This window comes from Centruroides vittatus, unplaced genomic scaffold, assembly GCF_030686945.1.
Source record: "Centruroides vittatus isolate TY-2023 unplaced genomic scaffold, ASM3068694v2 contig_18, whole genome shotgun sequence".
NCBI lineage: Eukaryota > Metazoa > Arthropoda > Arachnida > Scorpiones > Buthidae > Centruroides > Centruroides vittatus.
This window is the reverse complement of record NW_027121101.1, coordinates 7,172,441-7,192,347: the sequence shown is the minus strand read 5'-3', so window position 1 is coordinate 7,192,347 and position 19,907 is coordinate 7,172,441. Positions and strand designations below refer to the sequence as shown.

Sequence of the window (19,907 nt, the reverse complement as noted above, 5' to 3'; positions counted from 1 at the left end):
ATAAATTTAAATTATTTTAAATTAATAAAAATTAACATAAAAAAGTCATGTGGTAACAGATAAAAGAAAGAAGTATGAAGTAAATTGTTATTTCAAAATAAAATAGCAATAATCAAGATTGAAACTTGTTATAACATCTACTCATTACATGAATTGTTCATTTATTTGAATAAACAAATACAGTAAAAAAGAAAATATGCTTATTTGTAATAATTTTTGGACTTATACTGATGATGATAATCAAGATAAGATTAAGAGTAAGTAAATAAGAATGCAATTAGTGGAAATTCTGGTTTTATTAACTCTGAATCAAAAGGACAGGTTAAAACAATTAAAAATGTATAATCTGAAGATTTATTAATTATAATTATTATTATTAATTAATAGTAATTCATCCAGCATATAATTGAAACCAGAACTACTGCAGTAATTTAAACTACTGAACTGTGAGCAAATAATGATTAAAATAAGTAGCATTTAACATTTAAACACTGGTTAAAACTGATGATGATTGTATATTACAGCCACATTTTGATGCTCATAGGAGGAAAAAAGTGGCTTAAAAATGCATAATTACCTGAAGGTAATGTTTGCAGTAACAAAACACTGATTACATTAAGCAAACTTATGTTTTGGGATTTGCTAATTCTGATGACATTATATGACTAATAACAGTATGTGTGATTACAGCAAGTAGATTCTACAGTATATGAATACTGTGACAGAAAATGTGGAATTATTTGATTAATTTTTTAAAAGGAAAAGTTGCTTGTTTTTTTAAAGTATGCTAGTACAATTTACATATGTATAAGCTTAATTATGGTAATTTTTTTTTAATTTATAAGAATTAAATATTATCACCACTGTTAAAACAATAAAAATTTAAATAGATTAATTTCATTTTCTTAAAGTAACTATACAAAAAAAATCATTTATTTATGCTCAAATATTTTCTTAGTTAATTTATTTGTATGCTTCAAAATATATTGTAAATTCAATGTGTTTATAGTAGTGCTTCTTTTTATTCAATAGAATGTTTTATTCTGGAAATGAAATAATTAGTATTTTAAGTAATTTCCTATTAGAATAATGAGCAATGTCTCTGGACATTGCTTTAAAACAATGCTTTTAGTGTTGTTCAGAATTTCTGACAATATTAAGCAGTGATAAACTTGAATTAATATCTGTAAAATTGATCTGATTTTACTATTCTTATCAAATGAAAATACTTCATAGTTTTATATTGAGTAAAATTTTATGACAAATTCCAAGTATTAGTTATATAGTTTTATTTTAAAGAAATAAAAAAGTAACATTCAATTAATATTGCTGTTACTTCTGTTTTTATATTTACTTATTAAATAACAGAATTATGAATTTTTTATTTAATTTTATTTATGTAATTCTTCTCATAGGACTATTCTTCTTTGTTAATTCATTTTCATCAACATAGAAGTATGGTCCTATGAAAAACTTGAGGTAAGAAAGTTATTTAAAAAAAAATACATTACATAAAAAAATGTTAGAATTCTAAAACTTTGAATTCTTAGCTAAAGTTTATATCTTTGTTATAATTTCATCCATTAATATAAATAGGGAATTTTTAGCATTTCCTTCTCAATCTTCTGCTGTCCAACTTGCAAAATATTACATTAACTTCCAGAGTAATTCTTTATTAAACACAGTTTAAAAATTTGGAAATGGTTGAGATATAATATAAGGCATTTTTTTTTCTCTTTTTGCAAAATGCATTTTGGACCAAAAGTCCCTCAGCAGTTGCTCTTACATAAGTGTCTGTAATACTATCGAATACACTATGAATATTGTTATACCTAACCTTTCCCAAGAAATCTGTAAATTGTGTTTATGCTCTGGAAAGCAATGCTGTATTTCTTAATTGAAAAGCAGAAGATTCAATAACAAAAAATTGAACCATTAGGATAAATTTCTTTTTCAATTTATATATAAATACAGTTTTATTTACATACATAGAACTAACCAATTAAAAATAAAATTGATTTTACTTCATGAAATTAGTTATAACAACTGCCAGATGTTAAACACAAAATTACATCAAATTGCATTATTATGTGTAACATATTGCAAATCATGCTTGATGTAAGATGCATTTAATATATCATTATTTATCATATATTAAATATGCTTTACAACAAGCATGATTAATAGTCATATCAAATTATTTTTATATGCAGTTTGACTACAGTGCATTATCATTATCTTACTACTTATTATTCATATAGACAACAATTTGCCATTTATATGATAAATGTGAATTAAATGTAAAAATTATATATATGTACTGTACAGTACTTGAAAAAAGTAATTGTTTTTGTATATATTAGTTTTCATTGTCTATTAATCTTTCTCTATCTTTATTTTCTTTTTTCATTTACTAAGCCTTATTATTTTTACATGTTTTATTTTGAAGTCATTCTCTCAAATGTTAAAAATAATACAATCATATATTTTACACATAAAATTTAATCTACATTACTGCTATTCTTGTACTTTTAGCTTTTATATAATTTATATGAAACTTTAAAGGGTATATTAGTATTTGCACATTACTTTTGTAAGTTTTAGATTATTATTATTATAGTTTAGAGATAAATGTTTTGGTCTAGCTTTTTCATTGCTAATAAAAGTAATAAATTAGATTCTTCAATGTACAAAATTATACTTGAATAAATAAATACGCACATGTAAGAATCTGACATTATTATTTCTGTAAAAACAATTAAATTTTGAATTAAATAAAAATGCAAAAGCAACATGGTACTCCTTTCTTCAAGTGATAGTCACTAACAGTCAGGAAAAGCCCATTAACCAAAAATAAATTAGGTTATCAAGTTATTGAAAGATGTAAAAAGCAATTGCTGAATATTCATACAAATGTTATTGATTTTTTTGTAAACTGTTCTGATATTCTGTAGGCTAATTTATCGAAGACCAGTAATTTCATCAATGAATAATGAATTGCCTTTTACTTTTTTTAATGATTTGGTAATCTATGGTAATTAGCTTTTATTATATTTTATTAAAAATTACTTTAGATTTGTTTGGTTTTTATAATAATTGGATGTTGTATTTTGTCTTTAAAAAAAATATATCTGAAAATGATAAGGATACAACAATGAATTTTTCTTGATAAATTTAGTTTAAAAAATTGTTGGATAAAAATTAATGTATTTCTATGTAGATTCTGTTAGTAAAAATAAATATATACAAGTATTTAAACATTTTTAAGATTATTATTGATTTACAACTGAATTATTAAAAATTTCTATATATATTTTATTTTTCATGTAATAAAATAATTATTTTTAAATTAATATTAAAAAATAATTGTTTTTGATTCTGAAATAGCTAAACTTTTTTAACTTTTTAAAAAAAAAAAATTGTAAACAAGTGCTTTTATAATAGTGTGATATTAAATAATGTAATTTGATAAATTTGACATATTTATAATTTTTAAATTTGAAATTATGATATAAATAGAAGTAAATTTTATCATTTTTAAACTTTGTTCCTAGTTTCATAACATGCAACAGCACAAATAATATATAAATGCCTAAACATGTTTCTCTGGTTTTTTTTTAATGGATATGATGAAATTGAAAGAGCTTATATCTAAATGTTAAATTTCAAAGATTTTTAATGAAAAATATGAATTTAACAGCTGACAAAAAATGTGTTCCTATTAAGTCACTTACAAATCTATTAATAATTCATACATCAACAGATGTTTAAATTTCATTTGAGATGTCTTTGAATTTTAATGGAAAGTATATAATAGAACCAATAGCTGTATTATTTTCAAACAAGTGAATTATTGTAAAACAAAAATAAATTTATTATTTGTGGAGTGCTGATTTGTCGTTTACTTTTGTTGACAATGATTGGAACTTTTCTGTTTGTCAAATTGTAAATCAGACACAAGCTTTGGGCTTAAAATAGCAATTCTTTTAAAAAACATTTAAATTTGAAACTTTTCCATTTATTGAACCTTAAATAATCGTTGTTAAGAAAGAACAATAAATTTAATTCAAAAGAGAATTTTTTTTCATATGTATGTAAATCAATTACTTAAATGTTTTAGTTTTATTGTTATATTCATAAGCTATTTGCAAACCAAATGGTTTGAAATTATTTACTATTTTCATAAGATTAATATTTTCTAACATGAATTATAGATTTAAAAAATTATAAAATTAAAGTACTACTTATTAAAATCTGAGAGAGTTAGATATGATTATTAAAGCTGGTCAAGGCTGTGCACACAAGTTTAACTCCTTATTTGAGAAGAATTAAAAAATTAAATAAAAAGATTTATTTAAAAATTACAATATTGAAAAACTAAATCAGGAAAATATTTTTGAAGTCTACTGAATGTCCATTTACAATCATCAACACAATTAACACTAGTGGAGTTGACTTTTCTTTATAGCTTCTTCTTTCCTATACTTATACAAATTTTTAAATTATTTCATCCTAGATCTTTAATCTGTATTTTAAAAAAAATATTAAATAAATGTCTATAAACTATATTGTAAAAATTAATACACTACATTGTGAGAAAATAATGGGGGTTTCTAAAAATTCCACCCTTTTAAAAATCCCATGCTCTGGTCTGACTATTAATATAATTTTCTCATTGAAACAATGAATGAAATATTAAAATTCAAGTATTTGACAATATTTAATAATTTATCATTTATTCCTTATTTGGCATTAAATTTTTTTGAGAAACTTGAGATATTTTTGCCATTTAAAATCTCATTTCATAAGAAATTATTAGTAAGTTTTATAACAAAGAAAGATATTCAAGCATTGCCTGAAATTTTAGTGAAATTATAGTCATCTTTTTGACTATAAAAAGAAAAATGTTGTACATAGCTTTGAATTATTGTAAATTTTTCTTCAATAACAATTATTGATCTAATGAAGATGACTTTTCTTGAAACTATGAGTTTTGTTAGTGAACTTATGTGAAGGATAAAAGAATATTTAGAATAATTAATGCATAAAATATATTAAGTTATTTCAGCTAAACTATTTTATATTTTTAATAAGTATCAAAATAAATTGATGTTATTTAAACTATAACATTAGATATTTTTATGTTTTATTGTGTTATAATATATTGAATACTTTTTGTATTTAGGAAACAGGATGTGGTCAAGAGGATTCTACTGGAGATTTTGATGTTGATCCTGAACAGCTAGATTTAACTGTTGATACACCACATTATGTGGAAGAAAAATCTTCCAGAGATATTGGAATTCATCAAAGCCATCATAGTAGGCAACGTAAAAGAAAACTTCCTGCAGAATGTATAACAGTTGATGATCATAAAACCAGTCCAAAGTCACAGACAGCAAGTGTGTCTAGTCTTAATAGCAGTCCTATGTCAGGCAGTGACTATTTACCTAATGGCGAAAGAAATGTTGTGGTTAGTCCTGAAAGAACATTGTTATCCCATAGAGAAGATACATCCAGTCCACATGATCAATTAAACAGGCCAGAAATACAGGCAAATAGTGACAGTGATAGTCAAAAAGGAGTTGCCAGACCATGGAAGCGTTCTCCTAATTCTCTTCGTTCTTCCCATATAGAGACTAATGGTGCTTCAGCAATGTCAGTAAAAGAGCTTGAAGATGCAATGAATAAACATCTTCCCTCAGTGGGAACTACAAATCATACAAATTTAAGTCAAGAGACACTATCACAAAAATCTCAGTCACACCCTCAACAATCGCAGCGATCCACAATTCAGTGGATAGGTGGATCACAAACAACATTACCTGCATCTTCATTTTTAAGACAATTGTATGTGAACAGAGAATCTGTTATTAGGTCAGGTACACATGTTAGTCGTTCTTCATATTATGGAGAAGTACAGGGAACCCTTCCAACTCCACCCAGCAGTGGAGGAGAATCATATACTGAACAAACTCCACAATTTATGATACCTGCAAAAATGGCAGCAGAATCATATGGTGTGATACCGGGTTATTCCACTGCTCCCGTAACCATGAGTAGTTATATGGACACCTACAGTGCCATGACTCCTCCTGCTTCTGTGTCACCAAGAGAAAAATTTCATCCAGGTATATCTGATACTACTTCTTTTACCGAAGCAGCAGCAGCTGCTGCTGCTGCAGCAATTCCCCACATGCATCATTATGTGCCAGACACATCATTACAACATCTACCCTTAAAACCACAGGTATTTGTACATCCAAGTACAATTGATTACAGTCATTCTCATGCTCAACAGGCATTAAGTTCTGAACACCAACAACAATTATATGCTCACCATGCAAGCAGTTTTCATCTATATCATCCCTCAGCTAGCAGTAAACCACCTCATCATCCACCCAATGGTGCCTCTTGGTATGCTCAGCCAGATTCTTAGGTAATCTCATTGTAGATATACCTCTCCTCTTACATTATCTGCAACTATTTCAAATCCTTTGTTGCTGATGTTTATTGTTATTTTATTGTCAACGGAATTTGTAATATAGATGTTCAGATCTCCAATATGTACGAACTTCTACAAAGATTGATTTGAATCAGTATTTGATACTCTACATTGAAGTATCTGTAATAAATGAAGGCAAAGATGATATGGATGGATATTATTTCACTGCAATGCTTGAGCATTCAAAAACTCAGCATTTTCCTGTGATCAACAGTACTGTACATAGTTGTAAGTACAAGTGGTAGAGAGATAGAACTATACTATGGCAGAATGTTATGACAGATTTTTTCAGTGCTCAGCACTAGAACTGAAACATTACCAAATCCTGTCACAGCTGTCATAAAATCACTTATAACCCATTCACTAAATTCTGTCATTAGCTACACAAAAATAATTTTCTTGAAGTTTTCCCATAATCTTGTCATTCTAAATATTCTCCATACTTTACTATTGTCAGATTTAATCTGCTCTGTGTATTTTTATTTCATGTTCATATGTTAGAGTATGGATTTAGATTTTTTTTTCTTAAATTTCCTTCCACTTTTTTGTCAAACAGAAAAGAAAATTTTAAATTGAAAATTAATAAAATTATTATTAGTTTAATCTCAATAAAATTGAGATAAATTTTTAAATGCTTTAATTCCTTAATGGAATTGGGATTCTAATTAATATTTGTGTTACCAAGTACAAATCCCAGATTTTTTACTCTGTTAATGTTATATAAAAGTTAATTTTCAAGTGATAAAGCAATTTTTTTATATTATATATATATATATTTTAAAATCCTGTGATCAGTTTTAAATTGTGTTTAAAAAATTATATATATGTGGCAGGCAATTGATGGAATTAAATCATTCAGCCTGCATTTCATTCCTTACAACAGATTGATGTTGTAATCTTGATGAAAAGTGATGTCATTTATTATGAATTTATCATGTGATTGCTCTATGATAATTAAGTAATTTTTATGACATGCTTACAACTGTTTGGAGATGATTGGAGCAAATTAAGGAATTGCACTGCCAAGATTACCCCCAAAAAGTTGATGTTTGATGTCTATCCTAAAGCTGTTACAAAAAAAATATATATATATATATATGTATATATATATTTTTTATTTCTCTATAATTTTTGTTTTTAAAATATTTGTTTAAAAAGTTTTAAAATTGTTATACTTGCACATTTCAGTTGCTGCAGCACTTTTATATTTTACCCTCATTTAACCTCTCGAGTAGGGAGTTTGTTTGAATATATATATATTAAAAAAAATAAAAATTGATTAAAAAAAATATATTTATATTTACAATATATATTTTCAATTTAACTTTTGTGGTGAATCTAATTCTAAAAAAGTATAAATAATAATTAAACTAGGTGACAAATGTAAGTCATATTTACTTTATCTCTGCTGCTTGAGAGGTTAAATAAATGTTAAATGCATGTGTTTTAATAATAATTATCAGAATTCACTCAGGAAGCTCTATGCAAAAATGATCAGATTTCCTAAAGTTACAGCACAGTATGTTTGGCATTACATCTACCCATCACATGAATGCCTACACAATTGTTGGCACTAAGAAATTTTTTGAAATTGTATTACATCTAAAATGGATTATATGAAGTATTTGCTAATTATAAAACATATCATATCCAAAATTTTGTTTAATTGTAGATTGCTGAATAACTAAAGTGATCTCACTATTATTATTATTATTTCTTTTAATGTAAGCATAAGTTGTAAATATGCTAATTGCTAAAGAAGTAACAAAGTTTTACAGTTTTTGTTGTTTATTAATTTAATAATCAAACGAAACTAAAATTTATATCAATATTTATCATTTGATGACTTTGACTGATATCATATATCATCACTTGTACGAAATTGTATCAGGCCCTGTTACAAAAGTACATTGATATTTTTATGATGATTTTTTTGTGTTGCTGAGCAACGGTCTTTCATATAATTGTATTTAGTATGTAAATGAACAGATATATTTAATATTTGTTATAAGAAAAAAAAAAATGTATTTAAAGTAACGTAGCTGTAAGCATTCTGAACTAGTTTATAGATGGGAACGATTCACCCGAATTTCAATAAATCTGTAGAAAGAATAATCTGTGATTATTTATGTTTCGTGTGATTCCCATCAACATGAATTACTCAAGGTTGTGTTGAGGATAACCCAAAAAAATAAAAAAAAAATAAAAAAAGAAAAACAAGGTCATGAAACCAGTGTGAATATTGTGTGCACTTTCACTCCTGTGCCTTTCTCTGCACTGCTCTTTTCAAATTGTTGATATTCATGTATTTACCATAAGCCGATCACAGTAGACTTGAAAGAGATAACTATGCCAGATATTATCAAATTTCATGCATATTTCTTCTGATCAGATCAATTCCTTAGAATTAGGATATAATGTGTGTCTGACCTTTGTCATGCATATAGTTTTGTTCCTATTGTCACAATTGAATGTACAGCATGTCATAATGTATTTCTGAATGGAGGAATTTGATATAAGAATACACATCATTCTGTTGTGCTATTTGAATCTCAGTATGAGAATGCACTTATAAATGAAAGTTTTTAAGCTATTGTTTTACTTTCCTGTTTCAATACAATGCTAGAAAAAATAAGTACAGGAATATGTTTGCTCAATCTGTGATGTCTGTGTTTCTGTAATCTGTAGTACAACTACGCTGTAAAACTCCAGGAATCAAATATATAAATATTATTGATATTGTCTCACTTTGTGTGTTTATCTAACTTAGATACAGTATTTTCAAATTTACAGCAAATCACATTAAGATGATTTTGTTTACTAATCATTTAATATTCTTGATATAGAATAGGTCTTATTCCCATTTATATAAATAATAACATTCTAAAAAGCAATTTCAAAAATTTAAATTATTTAAAATATGGCATTTTCTTTTTGCAAATAACTGCATTAAATAATTGGTTGGATAGAAAATCCTTAAACGTGTTAATGTGCTATTAGTATTTTTATCCAGGATGATTCATCAGGTAAGAAAATTAAAAACTTAGAAAAATTAACGTTTTAACCAAATTTTATTGGAATGTCTTAATTTCTAAAATAAGAAAAAAATGTTACTTGAATTTCATATTTTTATTACAAAAAATTAATGATCAAAATATTGTAATAAATTTTGAATTTGATTAAAAATTCTGAATTCAAGGTCTGAATATTGCTTTGTTAAATCAATATTAACTAATTTTAAAATCAATAGAGTAATTTAGGTTTAGAGTTGATTTATTGAGAGTTTAAAATTATAAGTAGAAATTTTATTCACATATTTACTTCTATTTATATTTATTTACAATAAAATATAAATACATGTAGAAACAGTGAATAGTTTATTAGAAAGATGATGATCATTTTCAGACACTTGAAAAAGTATTGGACAGTTTAGACGTTGAACTCGAAAAATGATAACCTACCACAGAACTGTTTAAGAAACGTACTTATTTCATTTCTAGCGTATTTTTATAAAATTCAAATACCAAATAAATAAAAACATGTTCACATTATTTATTTTGTGATAATTTGGACTATATGTATAAAAGTTTTGTTGATACCGTATAATTTAAGGAACGGCCTGCCAATCCATTTGGAATTGGTCGAACCCATGTGCGAAAATAAATGCTTCGCTGAATACCCACAGGGTAGAAAAAGTATTTAAAAATTAAGAAATGCAGCTTTGTTTTTTGTTCATTTGCAATTATTAAATGCAACGGGATAACTCACAATTATGAAAAAGAGCCGATAATAATATTTCATAATTTAATAATGAAAAAGTGATTCATATTTTTCAATCTTTTATTCCAATAAATGGGTCGAAAACTGTTTAATAAATACGTCTGTTTCAATGGGCATGTGGATATATTGTACAGTACCTACACAATAATGGTCTACTTGTATACGGAAACGCGATCTGCCAAAGGAGGATGCATCCTGGGTGGACTTTCTAAGAAAAGCTGGCTTCTATTTACATATTATAAACGTGAAAAAACCCGGAAAACTCCACGTGGCCAGCTCATTTAAAAATTTCGCGGAAAAATTAACGATACTAAATTTTATTCAATTAGGCTAATCCACTATAAAATACATTGAAAAGTACAGAAAATCTATCTGAGTATCGAGTAGCTTCGGGGCCGTTTATACTTTGTTATTAATTAAATCGACTTCATGCCTAAAAGAACTTTTTTAACATAGCTGCAAATAAATATATCGCCTAAACATTTCACATACGTGCAATATATGTGTGGATATAACACGGCAGGTGGGGATGTAGAAAATTAGCTTAGCAAGTAGATTAAAACAACGTGTCCGCGTTTGGCGCACTTAAAAGTTAGCAAAATGCTCTGTTACTGAATTTGTCGAATAGCGGATCTCGAAATACGAACTCATGTTTGTTTATCCATTTTTTTCTGTTTTTTTTAAATTTTATCTCGTAATCTATTTCGTAAGTGACGTCACACCAAGACCGCACTTTATTTCCAAATACTGTGTAAGTTTGTTGTTTTAAAAGCCTTACTGTCCTTAAATTCTAATATTATTGTTAATTGTCTACTTGGACTTATTAATAGGACTTTATACTGGTGTTTAAAGATTGGCACAGTAATGAGAGTTAGTTCAGGAAAGAACAAAATTTCTTTATTATATCACCTGTAGTTATTGTTACTTTTTAGTGTTTGGTAGTAATACTGCTGATGAGGGGCATGCTAGCTCGAAACACGTATAATATGTGTACAGAAATTATTACTACAGGTGATATAATAAAGAAATTTTGTTCTTTCCTGAACTAACTCTCATTATTGTGCCAATCTTTAAACACCCGTATAAAGTCCTATTAATAAGTAAAGTCCAAGTAGACAATTAACAATAATACTGTATACTGTATTTCGTGTCAATTAACTCTCGGATAAATGTGACATGCTGGCCATCGAATCTTGCAATGGCAGTGGCGCGAGTCTCGATAACTCGTTCAATGAGCGCTAAATTAATTACTGTTAATCATCATTAAAACATTAATAATAATAATAATTTGATAATTAGGTACTGTACTTCTGTGCATGGCGCTTGCAGAAGGGACACTTGCTCCTCCCTGGGATCGAATAAAAATTTCTACAAATTATAATTGTGAAAGTGATTGAGGTACACCTTACACTCTCGACCATTGGACGCTTTGATGCAATACTGTATTTCATAATGTATAGTCGGCGCAACCAGAGTTGCCCGTTGGATTGGTTAGTGTGCTGTAGGGGAGATTGATAAGACGCTATGTCTTTTTTCTTAATGAATCCTGACAAAAATTTTTGGGCATGCTGAAAGTTAGGCCTATAATAAGAATAATAGGCCTATTTTTTTTTTTTTTTTTTTTTTTTTTTTTTTTGTAACTTTTCCGCCCTGTGGGCACTAAGAGGGCATCTTATAGCAAGCCCATTATGGGTTCGGCCAGGCCCACAATGGGGCGGCCGGGTGGTGAGGGACGGGGACCGACATATCCGGACGGACCACACCCCGTAAAATTCCTGGGGATTTTTCGACCCGTCCGGATTCGATCCCGGGTCCCCCAGGGCAGCAGGCTGCTAACCTTGACCGCTCGGCCATCCGGCCGCTACCTATCTCTATCACTAAACAATAGGCAGAAACGTTATTTGGTGTAAATAAAAAAGTATGAACTATTATAAGGCCTATTATATCTACACATGAATATATGAAATGTGTTATGATTAAAAAGTACTAAAAATTTATGATAATAATTCAAATTTTGTGGGTCCTTGACACTGAGGGACACAGGGTTTAAGCCCTATTAATCTCTATGTATATCCGCCCCTGTACACAATACACGTGCACTGACCGAGTACCGCAAGCTATCGATACAATCTGGCCGTATTAAATGTTTCGAATGACGTCATGCGCGCGCACTTGTTTGCTGCGGCAAATCTCCACACGAAAGTTCCCGCAAGCATTGCACCGACTTAAAATGTTTAGTCGCTAGCTGCCAATGTAAAAGCAAACACAAATGATAAAAGAGTTTACACGTTAGAATAAGTTATTATCGAACCTCCAGTCACTTAATGAATTAACTTCTACTGACAGTTTTTACCTTGAGCCAGTACTACTGCCTATTCTCCATGCTCCGCATTGGTCAAGGAGAGCGATAGCTTGACCGACGCTCCGCATGTAATCGTGCGTTTCGGTATTCGCTGTCGCTCACACCTCAGCGTCCACGTGGGGGCGAGTCCTCACATCCCCTTAAAACTACATAACATCAAGTATTCCACGAGGAGTTAAGTGGGCTACTACAAGCCAACACAGTGGCGTGGGCTAAGTACTTAAACGCGAAAGTCTTAGCAGCAGAGCAGCAGGGTATTGGAATCATATCAAATTTGACCCTCCGGGCTTTTTGCACATCTCCATGTTTTGAGACAACCTGAACCCCAAAAAAGTCAAAACAAATGGCTATCTTATTTAAAAAATAATATTAATATATAAAGCCTGAGAAGTGTGAATTGGAGCATGAACCAGTCACAAATATAGGATTCCACTCTTCTCAAAAGTCGTAAAAATATGAGTAAAATCAATAAAACAAAAACATATTTTTCAGTACTTATCAAAAAACTAATGTATTTTCACTTTCGGTCATGTGTTTTACATAAAAACTTTTGGGAACTCCTGTGTCCGAGATCCGGATAAATGGCCTCCTCACATTTTTTGTTTCGAAATCTGAAAACTTATTAAATATCTCTTAGTGTATTACAAAAAAGAATTACGAATATGTACGCCTATTGAAAGAAAGACATACTTTAGAAAAAAATGGATATCTGGAAAAAGCAGAGGTTATTCCTATGAAATTCTGTGTGAGATCCGGAAATTCCCCCTGAACGTAAAATTTTAATAATTGTTCCCTATATTAAATTAAGAATTTTCCTGTTATAAACATCCTGTCTAAAAACGGTCCTGGACGAGAAAATATGCGTCCCCGGCCGTATAACTGTCAACTATCCATTGTTATTAAGCTGTATACAGATCATCTTGCAACTTAAGTTTATAGTTAACGTCCGAATTCGTCATATATTTTGGTCCCGGGAACACCTATGACCCAAATCGCTATCAACCATCGATCACGAAACCACTTTTCCCAGCCTAAAGCTATAAAAACCCCTTCTTTCCCCCCACCTGAGGGGAGTCTCTTATCATCTGCCGGACAAACGCCATCGCAGGTCGTCACCGCTCTGGACCTATAGTCCCAGCGTATCCGCGCTCAGTCGCGACTTTATAAACTGTGCCATTTTCGGATACCGATTTCCACTTTCTGGATATCAAGGGCCTAACTCTATAAGGAAACTAATAATGAGGTATGGACTGAACCTGTAAGCTCTCTCTCGAACCCTACGCGAATTAGGGAATTTAGTCAGATTTTGTATTTGTGTCCTTTGTCAATTCCAATAAATCTTGTTTTAATTGTTAAATGGTGTCCTCTTTGACTCGAATATCGCTTTCGCCTTATCGTCGACCTCATCTCCCCTCCTATCCACTCGCCCGACAAGAAGAGTCCCGACTGTCGGGACCGAAATCGAAACTTTAGCCATCTTGACTAGTGAAAGGTCAACGACCTGTTGCCAGAAAGGGGAGATACGACTTTCTCCTACCTTCTCGATCTCACATCTGCATTATATAAAGGTTGATTGAAAATTGTTTTTGTGCTCTGGAGAATAATAGAAATTTCAGTTCTTACTGAAAATTTTTGAATAATTTTAAAAATCAAAGCCAGAATTATTCTGGCTTTCATCTTTCAAAGACTTGAAAGCTACAAACAAGAAATTCACAATAATTACGAATTTCTTCTTTCTTTAAAAAATGAAATATGTTTTTATTCCGATATGTAGAAACCAAAATTTCTATAATTTCTTCATAAAAAGTACCATTTAAAATGTGATTTCTTAAGATAATAAACTTTTTATTTTATATTCAATGATTTAAGTAAATAAAATATATACTTGGTTCTTATCCACACTTTTGTATTATTATAGTCTTATCATAATGATAAACTTGTGTTGAGTACAGTATGTAGGTAATTTTTATGAGAAAATTGCCTCTTATTTTCTATTTAAAATACAGGAATACATTTAAAACAGTCTCAAACTCTGCACGTGAGAAATATTAATAAATAATTAATTTTGGAGATTGTTGGCTGTTTCATTATATTACACACATTTATTTGTTCGTATTATCAGAAACATCATATTTTTGACAAACCAAGATACTATTATAGAAAAGTAAACGAAGATAATTCGTGACATCTCAATTGACACGATGCGTTAAATGTACTGAAGCTGACAGTTTACAAAGAAAACACGTCGAAGATTTTCTAGTGAAGTTAGTCGACGAAAGTATTCTATCTGAATGGGAAGTGGCCATTTTCGGCCACCTAACACCATATAAGAAGAATATTTTAAAGCAACAGATGAAATTACCTCCTAATTATCCTTTGGCTTTCCCGTTTTATTAGAAAATTTTGGCACTCAACTGTATATCCTAATGGAAACACTCGCATTTCGATTCTTCATTCCCCAGAGATGATTCTCAAAGCGGAGAACTTTCCTGCCAACGCTAGAACCCAACCGGAAATGTGACAACAGTCTTCCCGAGTGTTATTTCACTTTTGAACGAACCAAATATTAATTCAGTAGCTAATGTAGCTGCTTCCGTCATGTATCGAAAATGGAAAGAATACGAAGAAATCATTAAAAAACAAGTTTCAGACGGTAAAACAGACGCCGAAATAGATAAAGTCGTGATTCCATCCACAATAGAAATGTACTAAACACAATGCATCTGTAGATTCCGAACCTAACAACAGATTTTTCCGACGATTTTATACTCGATTTCGATGAAAATATTGACGAAGAGGAAGAAGTTAATACAAATGGAGAATGTGGCAATAAAAGTAAAGAAAATTAAAAATTGTAATATCTTCTAAAAGGAAGATTATATTTCTTATTTGCAATATTACATTTCGTTTGATTTTCATAATGCAATGTAATGAAAATTTGTCGAAAAGCAGTTATTTCAAATTTATAAATAAAATAAGCATAATATTACTTAATTTTAAATGAGGAATTTCTATAATTTAATCCTGCACTTTTATATTACTCCCGCAGTAGTGATGATTCCCATGTTTTGGTTCAAAAGAGGCCTTTTTGTATACCCATTGGCTGTTTTAATTAAAAGGATATATATTCTTAATAAATAAATTTAATTTTATTTTGTTTTATATGTGAGGCTGTCCATTAATTACGTAAAAGTGAAAAGAGAGAGGGATGTCGCGAAAAGTACAGTACATCGGTGTGAAAATTCGAACCCGCCGGAACCAAAACGCTAATAATAAAATATTTTATTGTTTGGTTCCCACGGAGAAAACATGAATCATGAGGAACAACATTCGAATAATGCTGGTTAGTGAAACCGAGAAACGTGACCGAGACGATAAAAAGGCGACGAGAGAGGAAAGGGGGTCGGTTACATAGTCCGTCCGATCGACTCGAGGTCGGTTACGTAGTGTCCCTTGGCTAGTGTGTGCGCGTCCCGACGTCTACGAAAGGATACCCGAGGATATCTCAACCCCGTCACGAGAACGAAAGAATTACGAGGTATGACTTCCCCAAAGTCGTGTAAACTCTCCCTCCGCGTATCCGAACAGAGGAAACAGTAGCTAGCCCTAACTGTATCTGTAGCTTTAATAAATCGTTGTTGTTGTTGTTATACGTTGTTAATGTCCTTTATTCGAGTATCGCCGCCGCTCTACCGTCGGACCCATCCTCTTCTGCACTCTCACTCGCGTGACGCCTAACGAATCCGAACCGCCATCTTGACCGTGGGCAGGTCTCACTGACCTGTTAGCTGAGAAAGAGGAGGTACGACTCCGTCCACCTCCCGGCATCCACATCATTGTATACGATAGGAGGTCGAGGCATTGTCTACGTGGACTTTTATTTAGTGGTATTAGTAAGTAAGTATAGGCCTGACCCAGAGGTATAGCCAAGGGAGGAAGAAAGGGGGTGGGGATAGTACGGAGAGAAGAGTGAGGGTAGTGAGAAAGGGTTTGGAAACGGGGGAATAGGAAAGAGAATAGTGGTATTAGTGGTGTACGAATTTGTTCTTATAAGTTTACGTGAATAAACTATTATAAAATATTTGCAAAATTTTTTAGACATTTCTTCATTGTACGGAATCCATGAATTAACGTACACGGTGTTATTAAAGGAGTTTGTATGAAATTTAATACTGTATAATGTTTTAGCATATTTTATTTTATATTACTTTGTATAGAGATTTAAATATATAAATGAAATATAAAAATTCACTAGACTTATAGATATGACAAAAGTTATTGTTCATAGTGTTTACAGTAATATAATCTTTTAAAATTTCTACTTCCTTTCCTGTACAAAGTACAACCATTCCTTTCACTTACTTTCCCGCCTGTTACGTATAAAAGAGGCAAAGTATGGCAATCGATCCCCCCAAGATTTTTACATTTTTGGATTTAGGACACCCTGAACGTAGAGAGTAACAAAAAAATTCGGGATTATTTTTCTGTATATATGAATGTTAGCGTGTGTGTGTGGGGCAAAGAAAACACACCCGGTTCTTATCACCCGGTTCTTTGCCCCCCACACACCCGGTTCTTATCCACACTCGGAAGGGTGCACGATTTTGTTCACCCTCTTTGAAGCTTAATTTGAAGCTTTATTTATTTTATCGTCCCGTGCTTTTTGTCGAAAATTTCTGAAATTTTGCAGGAAAATTTTGTTTGTTAGGGATTGACGTTGTTAAATTTTGGCGATTAAGGGTCGAGTGAGTGGGGAGATAAAAAGAGTCGTGTGTGTATCTCCAGTAGAGTCAGACTTAATGGCGATTTTACTTGTTACTAGCATTTACAATTTTTTATAAAACCCATCCCTACCTCAAAATTAAGATTTTTGCCATTTTATAATAGTTAAAAATATAAAAAGTTTTTAAAATAAAATATAACAGATGGCGCTATCAAATGTCGGGAAAATGAAACAAATTGCTGGATTTTTTTAGATGTTAACACTTATTTAAAATCGTGTCAAATTGTTTAGGTTATGAAAATGGTTTTACTATTGATAAACACGTGCAATTATACACGTTCAGTGTCAAACCTCCTTTTGTTTTATTTTTATTTGTATTTGTATGCATGTAAAGATGAAATTTTATTGCATGATGCAAAATATGCCTATGAATAATTTTATACATTTAACGTTTGTAGCCCACAAGTGGTCGAGTGGATAAAACCACTGAACATTGGTTGTGGGTTCGGGCCACGCTAACGAGCTGGCCACGTATAGTTTTCTGGATTTTCTTCACGTTAGAACACCTAAATTGGGGCCAGTTTTCCTTAGAAATTCCTCCCGGGAGGCATTCTCCCTCGGCAGATCGCTCAAGTGTCGCGTAACCGTAAAGAAAAATTCAAATAAAATTAAAATTTCAATGTTTATAGCGCTACTTACTAGGTAAGAGTAAATTGAATAAACGCTTAAACAAATCAGGTGTCATTAGAGTTGGAAATGTTTTTTTGTGATTGGTTCCAAGCTGGCAAATGAATGAACGAATAATGGATGCCGCGAACTGTGTCTAGAAATTAAAAGATAACATATGGACACAGGGCGTCGCCAAGGGGGCAGGAGGGGGCAGGAGGGGGCAGCTGCCCCTCCTAGAAATTCGAAAAAATTATTTAAATGCTAAGTTTTAATTAAAATAATCTTCTTAGGCTTCTTGTAAGTTAAAAAAATGTTTTAATTAAGATATTTCTTCTCCAGTTCATAATAAATGATTAAAACTTTATGAATAGTTTTTATTTTACCTACATACAATTCATATCCTCTATCAATTTATATCATCTTGTCCCCCGGCCCATTGGCTGGCTACGCACTTGTATAGACATGACCGGTATTACTTCTACTATTAAGTTTTTTTTAACACTTGGATACAATAAGAAACTTCATTTTATTCAATTGTTTTTCACTTTGATAACTTGAAACCGTGACGTATTTCTATTGTTTCTCAAACACAATGCAGTGCAACTTAACGATCACTTGGCTTCTTTTCATCTTTATTCTAGTTGATACGCGTATACATCTCGCGTTTCGGGCTTAATACGCCCCTCCTCAGTCAACTAAAATTTGTTAAAAACAAAGATTTTTATATACAATACTTTAAAAAACAGATACAAACTAATTAATTCTCTCACAGGCATACCTTAATATCGCGGATTCTGCAAACTGAACAAGGTTTCACGTAGGCCTATACGCAACACGTACGCCACCTACATGAATACACTGGCATGTCTGCATTGACAAATATATGACATTAATTGTATTATTAACTATTATATTATATTATTTCTTATATTCACCATTAACATATCTTGATTAATCCGTTTTTTGTCTTACACGGTTAAATCATGAAAGAGGGGGGTTATACTGTTAACACGGCATGTTATTCATCCTATTTTGTTTAAAATTCCAATATTTATATTGAATTATCAGTTATACAGTTATATAAGTAATATCGCGTGATGACATACCTGTTATAAACTTGCATTTCTTTATGTTCACAATAATTTAAGAGGTTACAGGAACGAATTCTATGTTTTACTAATTTAAACGTTTATAGTGAGTTATCACTTTTTATAACGTTCATGCGATAAATTCCACATACCTGAATAATGTTGGTTGTAGTTATTCAATCTTCAGACCGTTAAAATTATTTCTTCATTCCTAATCTGTTGTATTTCCCTTCGTCTGCTTGTTACGTTTCTTACACTATAATGCTCATTAGCATATTCTTCCGCCGGGGGTTGGTTGATACAGGATTGGGTAGATCATATTTAATTTTCAAAATTATTATTAAAAAAATTTTTATCTATTAATTTTCATAATATTTTTAACCAATTTTCGTTTATTTTTACACTTGGATATTTATTTATACTATTTCAGCTTTTAAAAATTTCAACACTTTCTTTAAACTTTCTGTTATATATTTCTGGCTCTTTATATAAAATTTTTATATTATTTTGGTCGATGTTACAATTGTTTATTGTACAATGATCGTGAAACACCGAGTTAAGTCTATGATATTTGAGATTTTCCACATGCTCTTTAAGTCGTGTTTTCATCTGTCTTTTTGTTTTTCCTATATAAACTTTGTTAGTACTGCATGTACACGGAATTTGGTAAACTTTGTTTTTCACTTTGTTTTAAGTTGGTACCTCTTCAGAATTATAGTCCGGATCCGTCCCTGCCTACAAGGCTTTAAATATTAAATTATGTATATTTGTACATACTGT

The 19,907-nt window shown here is 30.5% G+C and overlaps 1 protein-coding gene and 1 pseudogene across 6 annotated transcripts in view; both read left to right on the top strand.

Moving 5' to 3' along the window:
- The window catches only part of LOC136969651 (protein trachealess-like), a 141,409-nt gene extending 132,167 nt beyond the window's left edge, over positions 1-9,242 (top strand). For all 6 annotated transcript variants that reach the window (XM_067263932.1, XM_067263931.1, XM_067263928.1 and 3 more), the window contains one exon: positions 5,186-9,242. In XM_067263932.1, the coding sequence (XP_067120033.1) occupies positions 5,186-6,439 (1,254 nt within the window). In that variant the 3' untranslated portion in view covers positions 6,440-9,242. The remainder of the gene's footprint in view (positions 1-5,185) is intronic.
- On the top strand, positions 6,652-15,482 carry LOC136969669 (ubiquitin-conjugating enzyme E2 R2 pseudogene; annotated as a pseudogene).
- Positions 15,483-19,907: the final 4,425 nt, after the last annotated feature.